The 16,249-nt window shown below is 41.8% G+C and overlaps 1 protein-coding gene across 1 annotated transcript in view; it reads left to right on the top strand.

Annotated features, from left to right (window-relative positions):
• Positions 1–15,319, top strand: part of LOC136881165 (uncharacterized) — a 128,140-nt gene extending 112,821 nt beyond the window's left edge. The window contains exons 13-15 of the mRNA XM_068229243.1: positions 3,426–3,588; positions 6,413–6,593; positions 15,141–15,319. Of these exons, the coding sequence (XP_068085344.1) occupies positions 3,426–3,588; positions 6,413–6,593; positions 15,141–15,314 (518 nt within the window). The 3' untranslated portion in view covers positions 15,315–15,319. The remainder of the gene's footprint in view (positions 1–3,425; positions 3,589–6,412; positions 6,594–15,140) is intronic.
• The last annotated feature ends 930 nt before the right edge of the window (positions 15,320–16,249 follow it).

The following is a 16,249-nucleotide window of genomic DNA, read 5'->3' as shown; positions in this document are numbered from 1 at the left end:
TCTCTTCGGACTCTGACGTCATTAGCTTTGCTTTTATTTCCACTCCCTTCATGCCCTGCTTTTCTTCTGCCGACACTTTCAATCTTCGACGGGGCGAAAAGTTTTCTCTTCTGATTCCCAATAAACAATAATCTCTACCACCTAATGAGGAACGCCCTACACTTCATAATGAGTATTAGCATTCTTTGTTACAACTGGAAAAATAAATAACGAACCAGCGTTATTGAGAAGTGCTAGAGGAAGGGAGTTAGCGATGGTATTTTGTGCGGGTTGATAAATGAAAGCTTGCCTCGTCCTCAGCGTTGACGTATAAAACACAGGCAGGGCGGGTAGGGAAGGGTATGTGAGCGCACATCCGACAGCTTATTTTCCCCAGTTTTTATATATGTGTGTGTAAATGAAGATTCAAGTATTTCGTGCAGGGTATTGTGATGAAGTGACTTGAACATCAAAATGCAGTGAAAATTCAGTAAATAAACCTAGTGAGTGCCAAAGTGTAGAATTAATGAAAACACGTATCAAATTTCCCTTAGGGCAAAATGAAATGATCATGAATATATCTCTTAGGCATGGCCATCCCCCAGTACTTCACATCACAGCTTACACGGTTGCTAGGTAACATCCGGTCACATATTTTGTGATGCTAATTTTTAGAAGACGCCTAGCCATGACATACTTGTATATTAATGTCAAAATTAACTTTTTAGTTTGTCAAGCTACCAATCTCATTCAGTTTCGTAAAATAGGCGGCAAAACCGTAAATGTTTAAATACATTTACGGAAATACCGGGGACAAGAGGGTGCAGACATTTAAACATACCGTCCTGTTGGCCGTGCTTATTGTTTTGTAACTAAAAAGCTATTTAAAACAATGAAGCTGTGGGGGATTTGAATAATTTAGTGCGTAAGCGTCATCATCAAACAAACGAATTTTTCTTCAGTTACATTAAGAAAGCCTGAAAAGTCAGATATAGATAATTTTTCAGTATATATAATAGGCTTGATAACTCATTCACTCTCTACAAAGCTTTATCCCACATATCTGAAAGACCACGAATCACCACCACTGGAGGTATCTAGGTTTCAGGAATGAATCAGTAATGGCTACTCACTGTGTGCTCAAGTCTGGGTAACGGAGAATATGCTGAAAGTACTTCGCAGCCTGTACTGTGTAGAATAGGAAACGCCCTGCAATGAGCCCTCCTTACTCAATTTAGATCGGCCGCCACTGAGAATGATTTACTCGCGAAATTCGTCACTAATATTGGTAATGTTGAAGTCATAGTTCTAACATCGTTAACATAGGAAAATGAACACAACGAAAATTGTTCTAATAGACTGCATTTTCATATGGGGCTAGGAGGCGTGACCAGTCTTAAGTAAAATAATGAATATTGTCAGATACGCGGTATTGCTCGCGCAGTGACCATATGTTTTTCGGCTAGGGGTCGTTCTGGAAAATTAGCGTTATCAACTTTGCGTGGACAGAAACCAGGCAACCAGTGTTCGTCGTGTTCTTCCTCACGTTATTCCACTGCCTTCTATATAGAGCAGGTACAAATGGCGCCGTGTTTTGAACTGCTTTGACTGGCGTTTCGTCTACGTCACAGCAAAGCCCCTTACACACGGTGACGTCATCAATGGCAGCAGAATTTTCCTCATAATACGTATTTTGAGAATATTTATGGCCACAATCAGCGACCATTTTGTTGGACGCAGATCTTTATAGGTCTTGTGACATGGCATGGGAATGCTGTGTGCTGGATCAATTGTCATATTAGGTTCTTTGCAACACGCAGTTCGTTACCATCACGTATCGCTCTGTACGCATGCGCTGACTTCGTATCGGTTACGGTATTGATACATAATTAGGTTCTATTGAAATGGATTCTCGTTCATGTTATGAAATACCGTGGAGAAATATATTCTTTCTTCATGGAATTGGAGTAACACAGACCAATGCAAGCTGAAATATGAATGGGAAGAGAAGGAAATATACAAAGTTTCTTGGATGTTAGCCCCCAGTTGTAACACAATATTTTATTTAAATATTAACTAATGCAATATTTCTATAATTATACAGTTATAGTTTTGTAATTTAGACCATGTTAGCGCGAAATTTAGATGATGAAACATATGATCAAATGTTCACTTCCAGCAATTTAACCTATATTTAAACATAAAATATGAAATAAAATAAGAGAATGGGAGAACTATGTTTCAGAATTGTCCGAATTCCCCATATTTCATGTTTTCTCCAAGTCTTTAAGTCCTTCTCATCATAAAGTGGAACAGTTTCTTCTAAAAATGGATCGTATTTCAATTAAATTGTGTTTATTAACTTAGTAGATTTTGGACCTTTATAACCCCTGTGGGTGGGGGCGGTAGAATAACACCCACGGTATCCCCTGCCTGTCGTAAGAGGCGACTAAAAGGGCCCCGAACTTTGGATCGTGGGTTGGCGACCACGGGGCCCTTAGCTGAGTCCTGGCATTGCTTTCACTTACTTGTGCCGGGCTCCTCACTTTCATCTATCCTATCCGACCCCTCTTGGTCAACTCTTGTTCTTTTCCGACTCCGACAGTATTACGTATGGAGGAGGCCTAGGGAGTCTTTCATTTTCACGCCCTTCGTGGCCCTTGTCTGCCTTTGGCCGATACTTTCATTTTTCGAAGTGTCGGACCCCTTCCATTTATTCTTTCTGTTTAGTGTTATATAGATGATGGCTGCCCAGTTATACTTCTTCTTAAAACAATAATCACCACCACCTTTGGACCTTTATATAGGATGATGATTGTAAAAAATCGTTGCCACTTTCCATCATATCCTCAATAGCCTAACGTCTGATTAAGGTATCGCAAAGAAGAAAGAAGCTTGTATCAGGAGGCAATGATCGAGTGTTTCTGCTCATGTCAAGGAAACGTACGGATCGGTACATGCTCTAGATCGCGGACTACTTCCGCCCGTTGGAAAGCCTGACTGTAGTGTACGGACGAATGCATGAACGCAATTTTGACTGTGTTGGAAAGAACGGATTGTTGGACGTAGATCGTGATGCTACATATTTCTTTCGTTTTATTGGAACTCTTTATCTCCCATACGGGTGGAGTCAACGGGTGCTTTATCTGCGCTTCCTGTATGTTGTAAGAGCGGAACAACCAAACAATCTGTACTCACAAAAACTTATACATGATTCTGTGAATTTCCATGTAGTGGAGAGATTTACATATATTTTCCTATTTTTGAGAGTCCTGATGTGAAGTAGAACTATTGTGTTTCAGATATCTACAACTTAATGCACTATGACATTTATAATACTATTTTCTTTCTCAGCGAAATCACACCGAAATTAAATAAATATTTCAAATGCTTGTTCCTACTAAAATGACACTGTAAGACGCTGAAGAAGTGTCGTGTTGTTGCAGACATAAACCTGGGAGTGGTTAAGCTGGAGCTGTTCATGGCGGGCTCCGCGATGCAAGCTGACGCGCTCAGTCGACAGATAGGGTTGGTGTTCGGAACGCTCATGGCGACCATCTTGGTTCTGGGAGGCATCTTCCTTGTGTTCGTCGTCTTCAGAGATCGCCTGTAAGTACTAGTTTACTGAATTCCTGGAAGTAGCAGTTACCAGTGGAGACTGTTTGCTTGTTAAACTTGTTAATCTTCGGAAATTACTGATTGGAACATTCCCGTATTAGAAAGAAAGTAGTCGCGTAAGTCCAGCGTGAAACCTTTTGTTTATTCACTGACTTTTTTCACCTGGAAATAATAATAATTATAATAATGGGAAGAGGCAACAAGACACAGGCAGCGAAAGCAGGCCTTCGGATCTCCTTTGAGAAAACTCAGTTTATAACAAACAAAAAAGAGGCACCAAAAGACTTAAATGTGGAACAGGGAAAAATCAAGCGGGTAGGAAAGTTTAAATATTTAGGTGAGTGGATAGACCCCACCATGTCTGAGAAAGAAGCCTTGAATAAAATGGAAATGGCATACCATATAATCAAGGGTGTATACAAGGAAATATCAAAATCCTTGAACGCCAAGTTCAGACACAACCACACAGTCATTCGCCCGGAGGAGCTCTCTGAGCGAAGTGCTTGCACTGAACAAAAAAGGGCGGTATTGAGAAACTTGAGATCAAATAAAGAAAGATTTTGAGGAAAATCTTAGGCCCCATCAAAAACAAAGGTGAATATAGAAGACGGCACAACCACGAGCTCTGTTTCCTACTTCCAAGGTAAGAGAACAAAAGGGGACTGGTTCAGTGAGGAAGACGTACGCATCAGATGTCATGGTGTCATGAAGCACAGCCCACTTAAGAAGAAACTTCAAGACCACAAGAGTTTACAAGAAAAGCCGAAGCTGAAAATAGGGAAGGCGTGGACCGAAGAGAGAAAAGAACAACTCCGGCAACGAATGCGGGACTACTGGGCAAATGTTAAAGGAGACACTTGAAATAACGTGGCTGAAACAATATGAATGAATGAAAAAATGGGGAGAGGAACTCAAATCTAACAAAGAATTTTATCAAAGAACAGGAGTGGTTGAACGGATGAGGAAGAGAAGGTTACAGTTCAATGGCACTTGTTGAGGACGGACAGTAACACACTGAATTCTTCAGGAAGAGGAAGAAAGAGCTGAAATGTGTTCGAGAAGTGAGGTTGAACTTGACTAAGATGGGGGTTACGAAAGATTACATCATGGACGTGGTTTACAGAACACTGGGGAAACACTAGAGAAAAAACGGAGCTCCTATACAGAAGAGCAGAAGAAGGAAGTTGGAGAAAGGATGAAAAGACACTGGCAGAGAGTGAAGGTAAAGAAGGCTAAAAATATTGCAAAGATTGAGAAACGTGGTTCATAGAGGGCTGAAACGAAAATGTAATAATAATAATAATAATAATAATAATAATAATAATAATAATAATAATAATAATACGTGATGGTCGATAGGGATGTAAATAAAGACATAACTGGTACTGTTGACAAACTAATATTTGCTTGTAGCCTACAACTACACAGGAACTCAGTTATATCAGTTCGCGCTCTCTCCTTACTCTCACCGTTGAGTCACGCCATTTATTCACTCTGTTACTTAAAATTATACACTGACACTACACAATCTTCCACAATTGCCACTAGACCCTAGGAGTCGCTGTACACTATCAAGCGCAAGACAGTATTACTACTCTGTATGTGGTACACAGTTCGTACACTCACAGCGGTCTTCTTTCACTGTCCCTTGTCACTCAGTTGCACTGTCCCGCACTGGCCAACAGTTCACACAGACACTACCAACAGCACTCAGTCTTCACTGTCCACCAACTGAACCACTGAAACTCGTCCATCCTGCTTTAAATAGGATGGACAGCCTTTTCAAATAAATCACGAAGGGAGAAGCCTCCATAGTCCTGCGGAATCAGAATGTTCTGGGTTCACTTTCTAATCTTTTCTCGGGAAAGACTGCAATGATATGAAGGAGTAGAGGCAAAAAGGACAGGCCTTGCGCAGTTGGCTTGATCCTAACTGGTTGCTGCAGTGGCGAGCGGATGGGTCGCTAAGTCGGTGATATCACTCCGGGCTGGAGCAAGGCTGACTTGCACCTCCCAAACCCTTAAAAAGAAATGGCGGTGACCGTCATAATAATAATAATAATAATAATAATAATAATAATAATAATAATAATAATAATAATAATAATAATAATAATAATAATAATAATAATAATAATATCGGTTGTGCGTCACACTAACTACTTGTGCGGTTTTCGCAGACACCGAAATGCCGGGATTTTGTTCCGCAGGAGTTATCTTAGGTGCAAGTAAATCCACCGATATGAGTCTGGAATATTTGAGCACCTTCAAATACGTCCGGATTGATTCGGGATGGAACTCACCAACTTGAGTTGAGACCGTCTGAACTACTCAGCATGGTATCGGCGAGCAAGAATCTGGCGCACCCTTTCAAATATACCTGGCGTCATTCGAATCTCCTTAAACTGTCTTCTGAGACAGAGGTTTCCTACCTCAAAACGTTCAGTACAGCATCGCCACTCCACTATTTAATTTTTACTTGCCTTTGGTGAAACACCCTGAGTGTTAATATAAATATATCTTAGAGCTGGAGGTGATCTTAAAATTTGTGTAAGGAACTAGTATCATGTCACAAAATGTGTGCCGTGTTGTTATCTAGCAACCGTACCTTATCAGCTGTACAGGTCGTGAAGCTATATGTCATAGCCATCGATCAATACTTCACATCACAGCCTGCATGGTTGCTAGGTGACATTGCGCACACATTTTACTGAAATATATATTTACGATCATTTGTTTTTCCCAAAGGGAAATGTAATAACATTGTGTATTGATTGGAGGTGCCCCTGATGGAAGACCATTGTCACTCTGTGCAGGCCTATCGGTGCGCTGGACAAGCAGGCCTTCGTGTTCGCGCGTTTCGAGAACGTGGACACAGAGAGTGAAGCAGTGGAGGTGGTTGCCAGACCTGCAGCGCCGAGGTACGACGAGGAATATGAAGAAGAAAGCATGAGCAAGTCGTTCGACAACCCTATGTACGGCAAGAGCAAGGCGGCCGTAAGTAGCACTTGTTTACACTTGTTCAGAGCGACACCGTGCATGAAATTCCCATCCATGAGGTACATTTCACAACCAACAGCACGTTGGCTAATAAAGCAGGCATGAGGCAGTTTTTAAAAAGTAACTATGTTCGGTGGAAGACGGTAAATAAAAATGTAAACCGACTCTGAGATGGGTTTAAAACAATTGTTGAGGAATCTGAAAACAGGTTTGTATCTTTAAAGGAGGTAAGGAATGGTAAAGATCCACCTTATTATAACAGAAATAAAGAGACTAAGAAGAAGGTGCAGATTGGAAAGAAATAGAATTAGAAATGGCTGTGGAAGTAAGGAGAAATTGAAGGAACTTACTAGGAAATTTAATCTAGCAAAGAAGGCAGCTAAGGATAACACGATGGCAAGCTTAATTGTTAGTCATACAAATTTTAGTGAAAAATGGAAGGGTATGTATAGGTACTTTAAGGCAGAAAAGGTTCAAGAAGGACATTCCAGGAATAATTAATGAACAAGGGAAGTGTTTATGTGAGGATCTTCAAAAGGCAGAAGTATTCAGTCAGCAGTATGTAAAGATTGTTGGTTACAAGGATAATGTCCAGATAGAGGAGGAGACTAATGCTAAAGACGTATTAAACTTTACATATGATAACAATGACATTTACAATAAGATACAAAATTTGAAAACTAGAAAAGCGGCTGGAAATGATAAAATTTCTGGGGATATACTAAAGACAATGGGTTGGGATATAGTACCATATCTGAAGTACTTATCTGATTATTGTTTGGTTGACGGAGCTATATCAAATGAATGGAGGGTTGCTATAGTAGCCTCTGTGTATAAAGGAAAGGTTGATAGGCATTAAGCTGAAAATTACAGGCCAGTACGTTTGACATGCGTTGCATTTAAGCTTTGGGAAGGCATTCTTTCTGATTATATTAGACATGTTTGCGAAGTTAATAACTCGTTCGATAGAAGGCAGTTCGGATTTAGGAAAGGTTATTCCACTTAAGCTCAACTTGTAGGATTCCAGCAAGATATAGCAGATATCTTGGATTCAGGAGGTCAAATGGACTGTATCGCGATTGACCTGTCTGAAGCATTTGATAGGGTGGATCATCGGAAATACTGGGAAAAATGAGCCCAATTGGACTAGACAAAAGAGTGACTGAATGGGTGGCTCTGTTTCTGGGAAATATATCTCAGAATTAGATTAGGCGAAGCTTTATCTGAACCTGTAATAATTAAGAGGGGATTTCTTCACGGCAGTATTATTGGACCTTTATGTGTTGTTATATACAGTATATAAATGATATGAGTAAAGAAGTGGAATCAGAGGTAAGGCTTTTTGTGGATGGTGTTATTCTGCATAGAATAATAAATAAATTACAAGAATGTGAGCAACTGCAAAATTACCTTGATAGTGTTGTGAGATGGACAGCAGGCAATGGTATGATGACAAACGGTGGTAAAAGTCAGGTTGTGAGTTTCTCAAATAGGAAAAGTCCTGTCAGTTTTAATTACTGCGTTGATGGGGTGAAAGTTCCTTTTTGGGATCATTGTAAGTATCTAGATGTTAATATAAGGAAAGATCTTCATTGTGGTAATCACATAAATATGATTGTACAGTAAATAAAGGGTACAGATCTCTGCACATGGTTATGAGGGTATTTAGGGGTTGTAGTAAGGATGTAAAGGAAAGGGCATTTAAGTCTCTGGTAAGACCCCAACTAGAGTATGGTTCCATTATATGGAACCCTCACCAGGATTATCTGATTCAAGAACTGAAAAAATCCAAAGAAAACCAGCTCGATTTTTTCTGGGCGATTTCCGACAGAAGAGTAGCGTTACAAAAATTTTGCATAGTTTGGGCTGGGAAGACTTGGGAGAAAGGAGACGAGCTGCTCGTCTAAGCGGTATGTTCCGAGCTGTCAGTGGAGAGATGGCGTGGGAGGACATCAGTAGACGAATAAGTTTGGATGGTGTCTTTAAAAGTAGGAAAGATCACGATATGAAGATAAAGTTGGAATTCAAGAGGACAAATTGGGGAAAATATTCATTTATAGGAAGGGAAGTTAGGGATTGGAATAACTTACCAAGGGAGATGTTCAATAAATTTCCATTTTTTTTTTGCAATCATTTAAGAAAAGACTTGGAAAACAACGGGTAGGGAATCTGCCGTCTGGGCGAATGCCCTAAATGCTGATCAGTATTGATTGATTGATTGATTGATTGATTGATTGAGTCACTACAGGGTTGAACATACAGAGTTGGCACATTGTCTCCGCTACACGGAGTCCGGCTAAATGGTTAGCATTGTGGCCTTTGGTCACAGGGGTCCCGGCAGGGTCGGGAATTTGAACCATCATTGGTTAATTTCGCTGGCACGGGGGCTGGGTATATGTGTCGTCTTCATCATCAATTCATCCTCATCACGACGCGCAGGTCGTCTACGGGAGTCAAATCATAAGAGCTGCACCTAGCGAACCGAACATTTCGTTGGGCACTCCCGGCACTAAAACCCATACGCCATTTCATTTTCGTTTCACAGACAAGCATAGAACCGTGGATATGTTTTTGGACTTAGAAGACGAGAGAGCGGGTACTCCCCTCTTAGTAGCCTCTTACAACATGCACTCACAGGAGAATGGTACGGATCATGAACTGTGAAAAAGGAAAACATTTTAGACATCGTAAATATATTATTATTATTATTATTATTATTATTATTATTATTATTATTATTATTATTACGTCCCACTAACTACTCTCTGACGGTTTTCGGAGACGCCGAAGTGCCGGAACAGACGTGCCAGTAAATCTACGGACACAAAAGTGACGTGTTTGAGCCAGGGTGGAACCTACCGAGTTGCGGTCAGAAGACCAACGTCTCAACCGTCTGAGCCACTCAGCCGGGCTAGTATTATTATTATTGTTAACAAGGCCTGTGATGTAGAGCTACCGTGGCTGTCTCTTATTATTCTGGACTGAGGAGTAGAATGGGCTTCAAGCTCTTAGTTCCAGGAAGAAAGTGCTCAGTGTGGAGATGGCGCTACTGACCTAGTGTCGGTAGACCCCAAACCATAAGACATATTTATGTCAAAAAGCCGATTACACCAGGACTCAGAAGAAATGCGAGTGTTGGATAAGTACGTCACTCGCACGGCTAGGCAGGTTGCTACGGCGATACAAGGAGGTAACTCATGTAACACGTCTCCCAGCCTTCCTTCCACCTGTACATTAAGCAGTGTGTTAGCTTTTCGGTCGAGTCACCGCCTCTTTGATGTAATGGACTGCCTTCTCTTCAGAGCCACCTGTTGCGGCCTCGGGGCGAATATCTTTCTACTCCCGCAATGAACTAGGCTCACAATTTTCGACTCCATGAGAGCGTATTATGTAACCTCCATCCTTATGGAGAGGTTCACATTGAGTCTCAATAACACGGGACTAGGGAAAGTGGCTCCTGTGCTCAGGGTGTCGGGATCGACACAGGGCATTGTCACTAGCTTTTAAAAAAAATTCGGTAATCTATACCACGGCCCATAGCATTTAAAGAGAGAGCTTACTCTTCTTTTTTACGATGCGTCTTGCTAGGGTCCACGCGTCAAGTTCAATTCATCCTTCCTTCTTGGTTTTCTCTTCCGTTCTTTCCAGGATTCTTTCATCATTGCATTGTGCCTTGTTCCCTTCTTTTCAGACCACTTTGGACCTGCTGTCCTTTTTCATTCTTCCTTCAAATCCATCTATTATTATTATTATTATTATTATTATTATTATTATTATTCGTACCAGATTTCCCTTGATTTTTGGATGATATAGACCAATATCTGATTTATCGTGAACAATGTAACTTTTGGCTTGAGATACAGAAATTTAAGTGTTTCTGCACACGGATAAGTGCAAAATAAAATAATCCCTCCAGGACGAGGATATTAGACTGAAATTAGGAAGTTCCAAAGAATTGAGAGTCAGTAGGTTCAGGAGAATGGGTGGTGTTCATGAATGCTGTATGTACTAGAAATGCCTAGGGACAACTTCGTATACAGACAGGGAAAAGTAGAGGTGTTAATGGAATAATGAAGCTTGCAAACGTACAAGGTAAGCATATCAAAAAAGATTCCTCGCAAGGACTACTACTGACTACGAATTGTACGTAGATGAAAGAAATAGAGCGAAACATGTCTTTGTACAGTCCAAGAAGAAATCGTAGTAATACCTTGAAAGGCTTGGCCAAGTGGCAAGGAAATCTTTTTGGACTGTAGTATATTATAGAACCCAAATTTTAGTTACTATGAATTGTCGTCTAGGCTGCTCTTCTGTAATGTAACAAGAGTAATATAAACTCTAGGGGTTCTGAGGGACCGTACCCCTAATGTTTATACAAAGCTCATAGCATAACCGTTGTGCAGGCTCTTTTCCTTGAGTAAGTGTGCATTCTATCCTATTGCCTAAACATCGAGGCTCAAGTACTAAAGGATCTCAGAAAGGGTAGAAGAAGGAACTGAATAATGTACTGGATGAGTAATGTGAACTCACAGTAAATCGCAGAAAATTCTTAGAAAGATTACTGAAAATCTTACGAATGTAAAACGAAATATTTCTGTTGAAATTCTGACCAACCGTGTTCATGATGAGGAAAGCAATTGCGACAGTGAAAATGCGCTCGAGTAAGTGGAGAGGATGGTAAAATAGACTAGAATGTCACAGGGCAGCAGGAATAGAAGATAATAGTCCTGGAATGGTGGAATATCGTGGAAAGGTGGGGATAAAGTGGCTTCATAGAGTAATAAGATTAATACGGAATATGTGTATGGTACTTTATCATTGGACAAAAGCAATAATTGCAGCTAGTTATGAGCAACTGAGCAGAAAGCATTTCATTGATCAAACAAATTAAATACCATCGTGCAAAAGCCCTGAAGGGCGATGGCCCACCAAGCGACCGCTGCTCAGCCCGAAGGCCTGCATGTTATGATGTGTCGTGTGGTCAGGACGACGAATCCTCTCGGCCGTTATTCTTGGCTTTCTAGACCGCGGCCGCCATCTCACCTTCAGATACCTCCTCAACTGTAATCACGTAGGCTGAGTGGACCTCGAAACAGCCCTCAGATCTACGTAAAAATCAGTGACCTGGCCGGGAATTGAACCCGAGGCTTCCGGGAATGAGGCAGGCATGCTACTGCTACATCGCGCGGCCGGCTTTTTCATTGATGAGTAAAGCAAACAAAGCGTTCACTGGGATTTAGAACGCAGGGTGCGACCAATACTGGAGAGGAAGCCAGTGTGGTTTCAGACCATTAAGGGGCTGTCAAGACCAGACTTTCAAGAACTGAAAAATTCTAAGGGATGAATGGGTGGTTATGGAGTAGCAAGGGAAAAGACATTGGCTATTCTGAGATTATGTGGTCAGGCAGTCGAAGATGTTTGTATTGGCAGTGGAGTGAACTCTTGGGGTCAGACGAGTCTAAAATATTCTAACTTTATAGTCATAATAAACATGGATCAGTTTCTGAACGGTATAAAATGGCGGTGAGGGATTCGGTTTGTTGGAAATGCAGTTTGGCGTGCATTCTAACACGCTGGAGGTTAAAAGAAGGTGTAGCGAGTACGGCATGCAAATAAACAATTCCAAACTAAAATTATATCAGTTGGGAACAGACCTCGGAGGGTTGAATGTCAAGTAGAAAATTCGAAATTGGAACAGATGGATAATTTCAAGTATTTAGGATTATTCTCTCAGGATGGTGAGATTGAATCGTTATGGAACAAAGGTAATGTATCAGCTTGCAATTGCGACTAACGATATTCCGATAGACAGAAGTGATTTCGTATATGAAAATAGCTTTATAACACGGACCGACTTTATTGTACGGGAGTGAAAGCTGAGTGGATATCTTACTAGGAAGTAATAGACATGACGGCAGGGAGAACAGTGGCAGTAGGGTACACGGAAGGAAGACATAAAGGCAGTTAAGAAAGAACTGGATGGATGAAGCTGAGGTGGTGAGGTCATGTGAGACAGATGGGAGAAAAATTTACCCGGCCATGGAGTGTAAGGCCGGCCCTGTGGTGTAGGGGTAGCGTGTCTGCCTCTTACCTGCAGGCCCCGGCTTCGATTGCCGGCCAGGTCAGGGATTTTACCTGGATCTGAGGGCTGGCTCGACGTCCACTCAGCCTTCGTGATTAGAATTGAGAAGCTATCTGACGGCGAGATGGCGGCCCCGGTCTAGAAAGCCAAGAATAACGGCCGAGAGGATTCGTCGTGATGACCACACGACACCTCGTAATCTGCAGGCCTTCGGGCTGAGCAGCGGTCGATTCGTAGGCCAAGGCCCATGGGGTTAAGTTAGGGTTATGGAGGGTAAGAGAAGCAGAGGGAGGCTGAGGCGAAGATAGTCTGAAGTGTAGAAAGAAACGAGGTTACAGTGCCAAGATTAAGAAAAGGGGGCCAGACGATCTCAAATTGGGAGGGTGGGTTGGCCACCACAGTTCCTCTAGGTGATTCTAGCATTGCTTCCACGTACTTTTGCCAGGCTCCGACCTTCCTTGGTCAACTCTAGTTCCCTTCAGACTCAGACGGTATTAGGTTCGCGAGTCGTAGGGAGTTTTTCATTTTCTCGCCCTTCGTGCCCCTTCGTTTTTCATAGCCGATACCTTCATTCTTTGAACAGTCGGACCTCCGTTAATACGATTGTTGTCTACTTGTACTTCCTCTTGGTATCGTCCCGATTGCGGACAGTTTCGATTGTGGACACCTCATTAATAATCACGATCTGCCTCGATTGCAGACACTTTCCTACAGATAAGCCTCTGTGAAAAAAAAAAAACATCTCTATTGTGCAAGTGCGTGCAGGTTCATTGTTAGCGGCAACCAGGACTGCGTACCTTTTTCTTCCTTAGAGCACAACGCTCAAGCCTGCCGTGTGGTTCCGCTCGGGAGGGGGTCGGAAGACCCCCCCTCCCATGGCAATACAGCCCTTGAAGGGCCTTGGCCTACCAAGCGACCGCTGCTCAGCCCGAAGGCCTGCAGATTAAGAGGTGTCGTGTGGACAGCACGTCGAATCCTCTCGGCCGTTATTCTTGGCTTTCTAGACCGGGGCCGCTATCTCACCGTCAGATAGCTCCTCAATTATAATCATGTAGGCTGAGTGGAACTCGAACCAATCCTCAGGTCCGAGTAAAAATCCCTAACCTGGCCAGGAATCGAACCCGGGGCCTCCGCGTAAGAGGCAGGCACGCTACCCCTACACCCCGGGGCCAGCTGGAAGACACATGAACACCGTGATTCCGCACGGTTAACCGTACTCGGCTTTAAATAATAAAGATCTCGTCTCATATTTACCTTTTTTTCACCTTGTCAGAATAATTGTATGCACTTTTTAAGAAGTTTGTCGTTTTCACTATTATTTACGTATTAATTTAGGTTTATATATATTTCTTGTCTATAAGATTCGCCGTATTCTTAAATATGTCTGTTAGGTCATCACCCCAGAGGCTGGTTGGATCCTCAAATAGTACCACCAAAAGTTATGCGGTTATAAGGAAACCGCAAAAACCAATGGCAGCACCAAAATGAGGCGTACTAGGCAAGACGAGGAGTGAGGTAGTTAGCCATTGCTTTCCTCACTGGGTCAGAAAGTACTATTGCAGCACGACTGACCCTATGAGCAACACCTTTCATAACACTCAGATTCACTAGTCGTGCTCTGAATGTCATTACTCAGCACCACCCATACCCCAGCAGCTTCCATATTGTCACAGCCATGGATGAGACTGGGACTTCGGTGGAAGCTACACTTTACTCTGGCCTGTGCTAAGAGATGGATACAAATGTACTGTATCCATCAAGAAATGGCAGCAGGCATAACTGCTAATAATACATTCTTATTTACAACATACGTTTTTTGAACGAACGACTCTTAAGCTTATTCCATTCGGAGGACAAATTACATGACGTCCAAAAATCTTTCCAAGTCCCCGTTCTCATTATACTTCCCCGTGCTTCGAGTAATTTTTTCATCCAATTTACAGTACTTCCTTTTTCCTTAGTTCCTTCCAAATTTAAGTCAATCCGCATAATTGTATGATCTGAATTCTCTGTTTCCAGCTTTACACAGGTGATCACATCTTAGGTGAACATTTCTAATTTTACTATTGGTTTTGTGGTTCCACCCTTCAGCGTATTAAAACAGTTTCACATCTCCAGCGGGATGGAATCATTATGCAGCCATTGCTCAACAAAGTAGTCGAAGAATACTGTTAACCTCATTTCTGGCGGAGCTTGATTGTGAATACGAATCCATCCACTCTACATCTTCAGACTTGATGAAAGGAAGTGCAACCATTTTCTTAGATTTTGTCTGATTTCTTCGTTTTCCTTGTAAAGAGTAGTCATTCCTATTTTCTGAACCTTACTCCACAGGCACTTCGTAAAATGAAAAACATGGATATACCATATTAATAATAATAATAATAATAATAATAATAATAATAATAATACTAATAATAATAATAATAACGATAATAATAGAACGAGTCTTGTTGTTTCAGACGGTGACTCACGAGAACCCGGTATACAGCGAGCTCAAGAGAAGAGAGGACCAGCCCAAGGACATAGTGGAGGCCAGGGAGATGAAGGAGATGGGGCCACATACGAGCGAGGATGACCAGGAAGACCTGGTGGACATCGACATCGAGGAGCGCCTACAGCCTGTTGATCTGTAGCACTTGATGTAGCACTGAGCCTTGGCTTGCACTGATGTATCTATCTCGGGGGTGGCCGCATCTAACAGACAGTGCACTAGCCACGTTATTTAAAAACCGTCGTCACAATAGCAAGTAGAATACGCACCACGCGATCTACTGAGTAAGAGGTTGAAATGTTATTCCTGATATTTTACATCTTAATTCTGAACGAGTTCACACGTATTCAAGACAAAGTTGATGTATGATGGGTCTACGTGAAAAAAATTTGGCCTCAATAGGAACATTTTTATTTACAAAACTTTCCTCAGTCGAAGGTTGCCATAATGATCAAACCATAACGAACAAATGAAATTATAATTTTGATTTACACTAATTTTGTTTAATTGCATTATTCTCATAATGTTCTTAAACCGTACCAGTTATAACACCTAGCAATGATTTCTCAGTAATGAAATGGAACTTATATTTCTACCAAGCACATCCATGGGAGCTTCGATGGGAGCACCGGAGCTTAGTAACCGACACAAAGAGTGACCAGAATCCACAAACATGCTTTTAAAATCATCTTCCATCACTGGGGAAGATGATGTGCTCCATCTAACTTCCCTCACGACGCTCCGTGTTGGTAGATTCTGACAAGCCACACACACTCCTCTGGAATGCGCTTTCGATAATTTTGAAACAATTCCTTGAATATATGTCGCGGATTTTTTGGAAGAAATAAAATTTTCCCACTTCTTCTCACCATTATATTATCATATGGTCACTGCTTTGTTTATTAAAATCTGCTTTACGTCGCATCGACACAGACAGGTCTTATGGCGACGATGCGAGAGGAAAGGACTAAGAGTGGGAACGAAGTGGCCGTAGCATTCATTGAGGTACAGCCTACAGCATTTGCCTGGTGAGAAAATGGGAAACCACGGAAAACCATCTTCAGGGCTGCCGCCAGC

This window comes from Anabrus simplex, chromosome 9 (assembly GCF_040414725.1).
Source record: "Anabrus simplex isolate iqAnaSimp1 chromosome 9, ASM4041472v1, whole genome shotgun sequence".
In the NCBI taxonomy this organism is placed as follows: Eukaryota; Metazoa; Arthropoda; class Insecta; order Orthoptera; family Tettigoniidae; genus Anabrus; species Anabrus simplex.
This window is presented reverse-complemented; position numbering and strand designations above follow the sequence as displayed.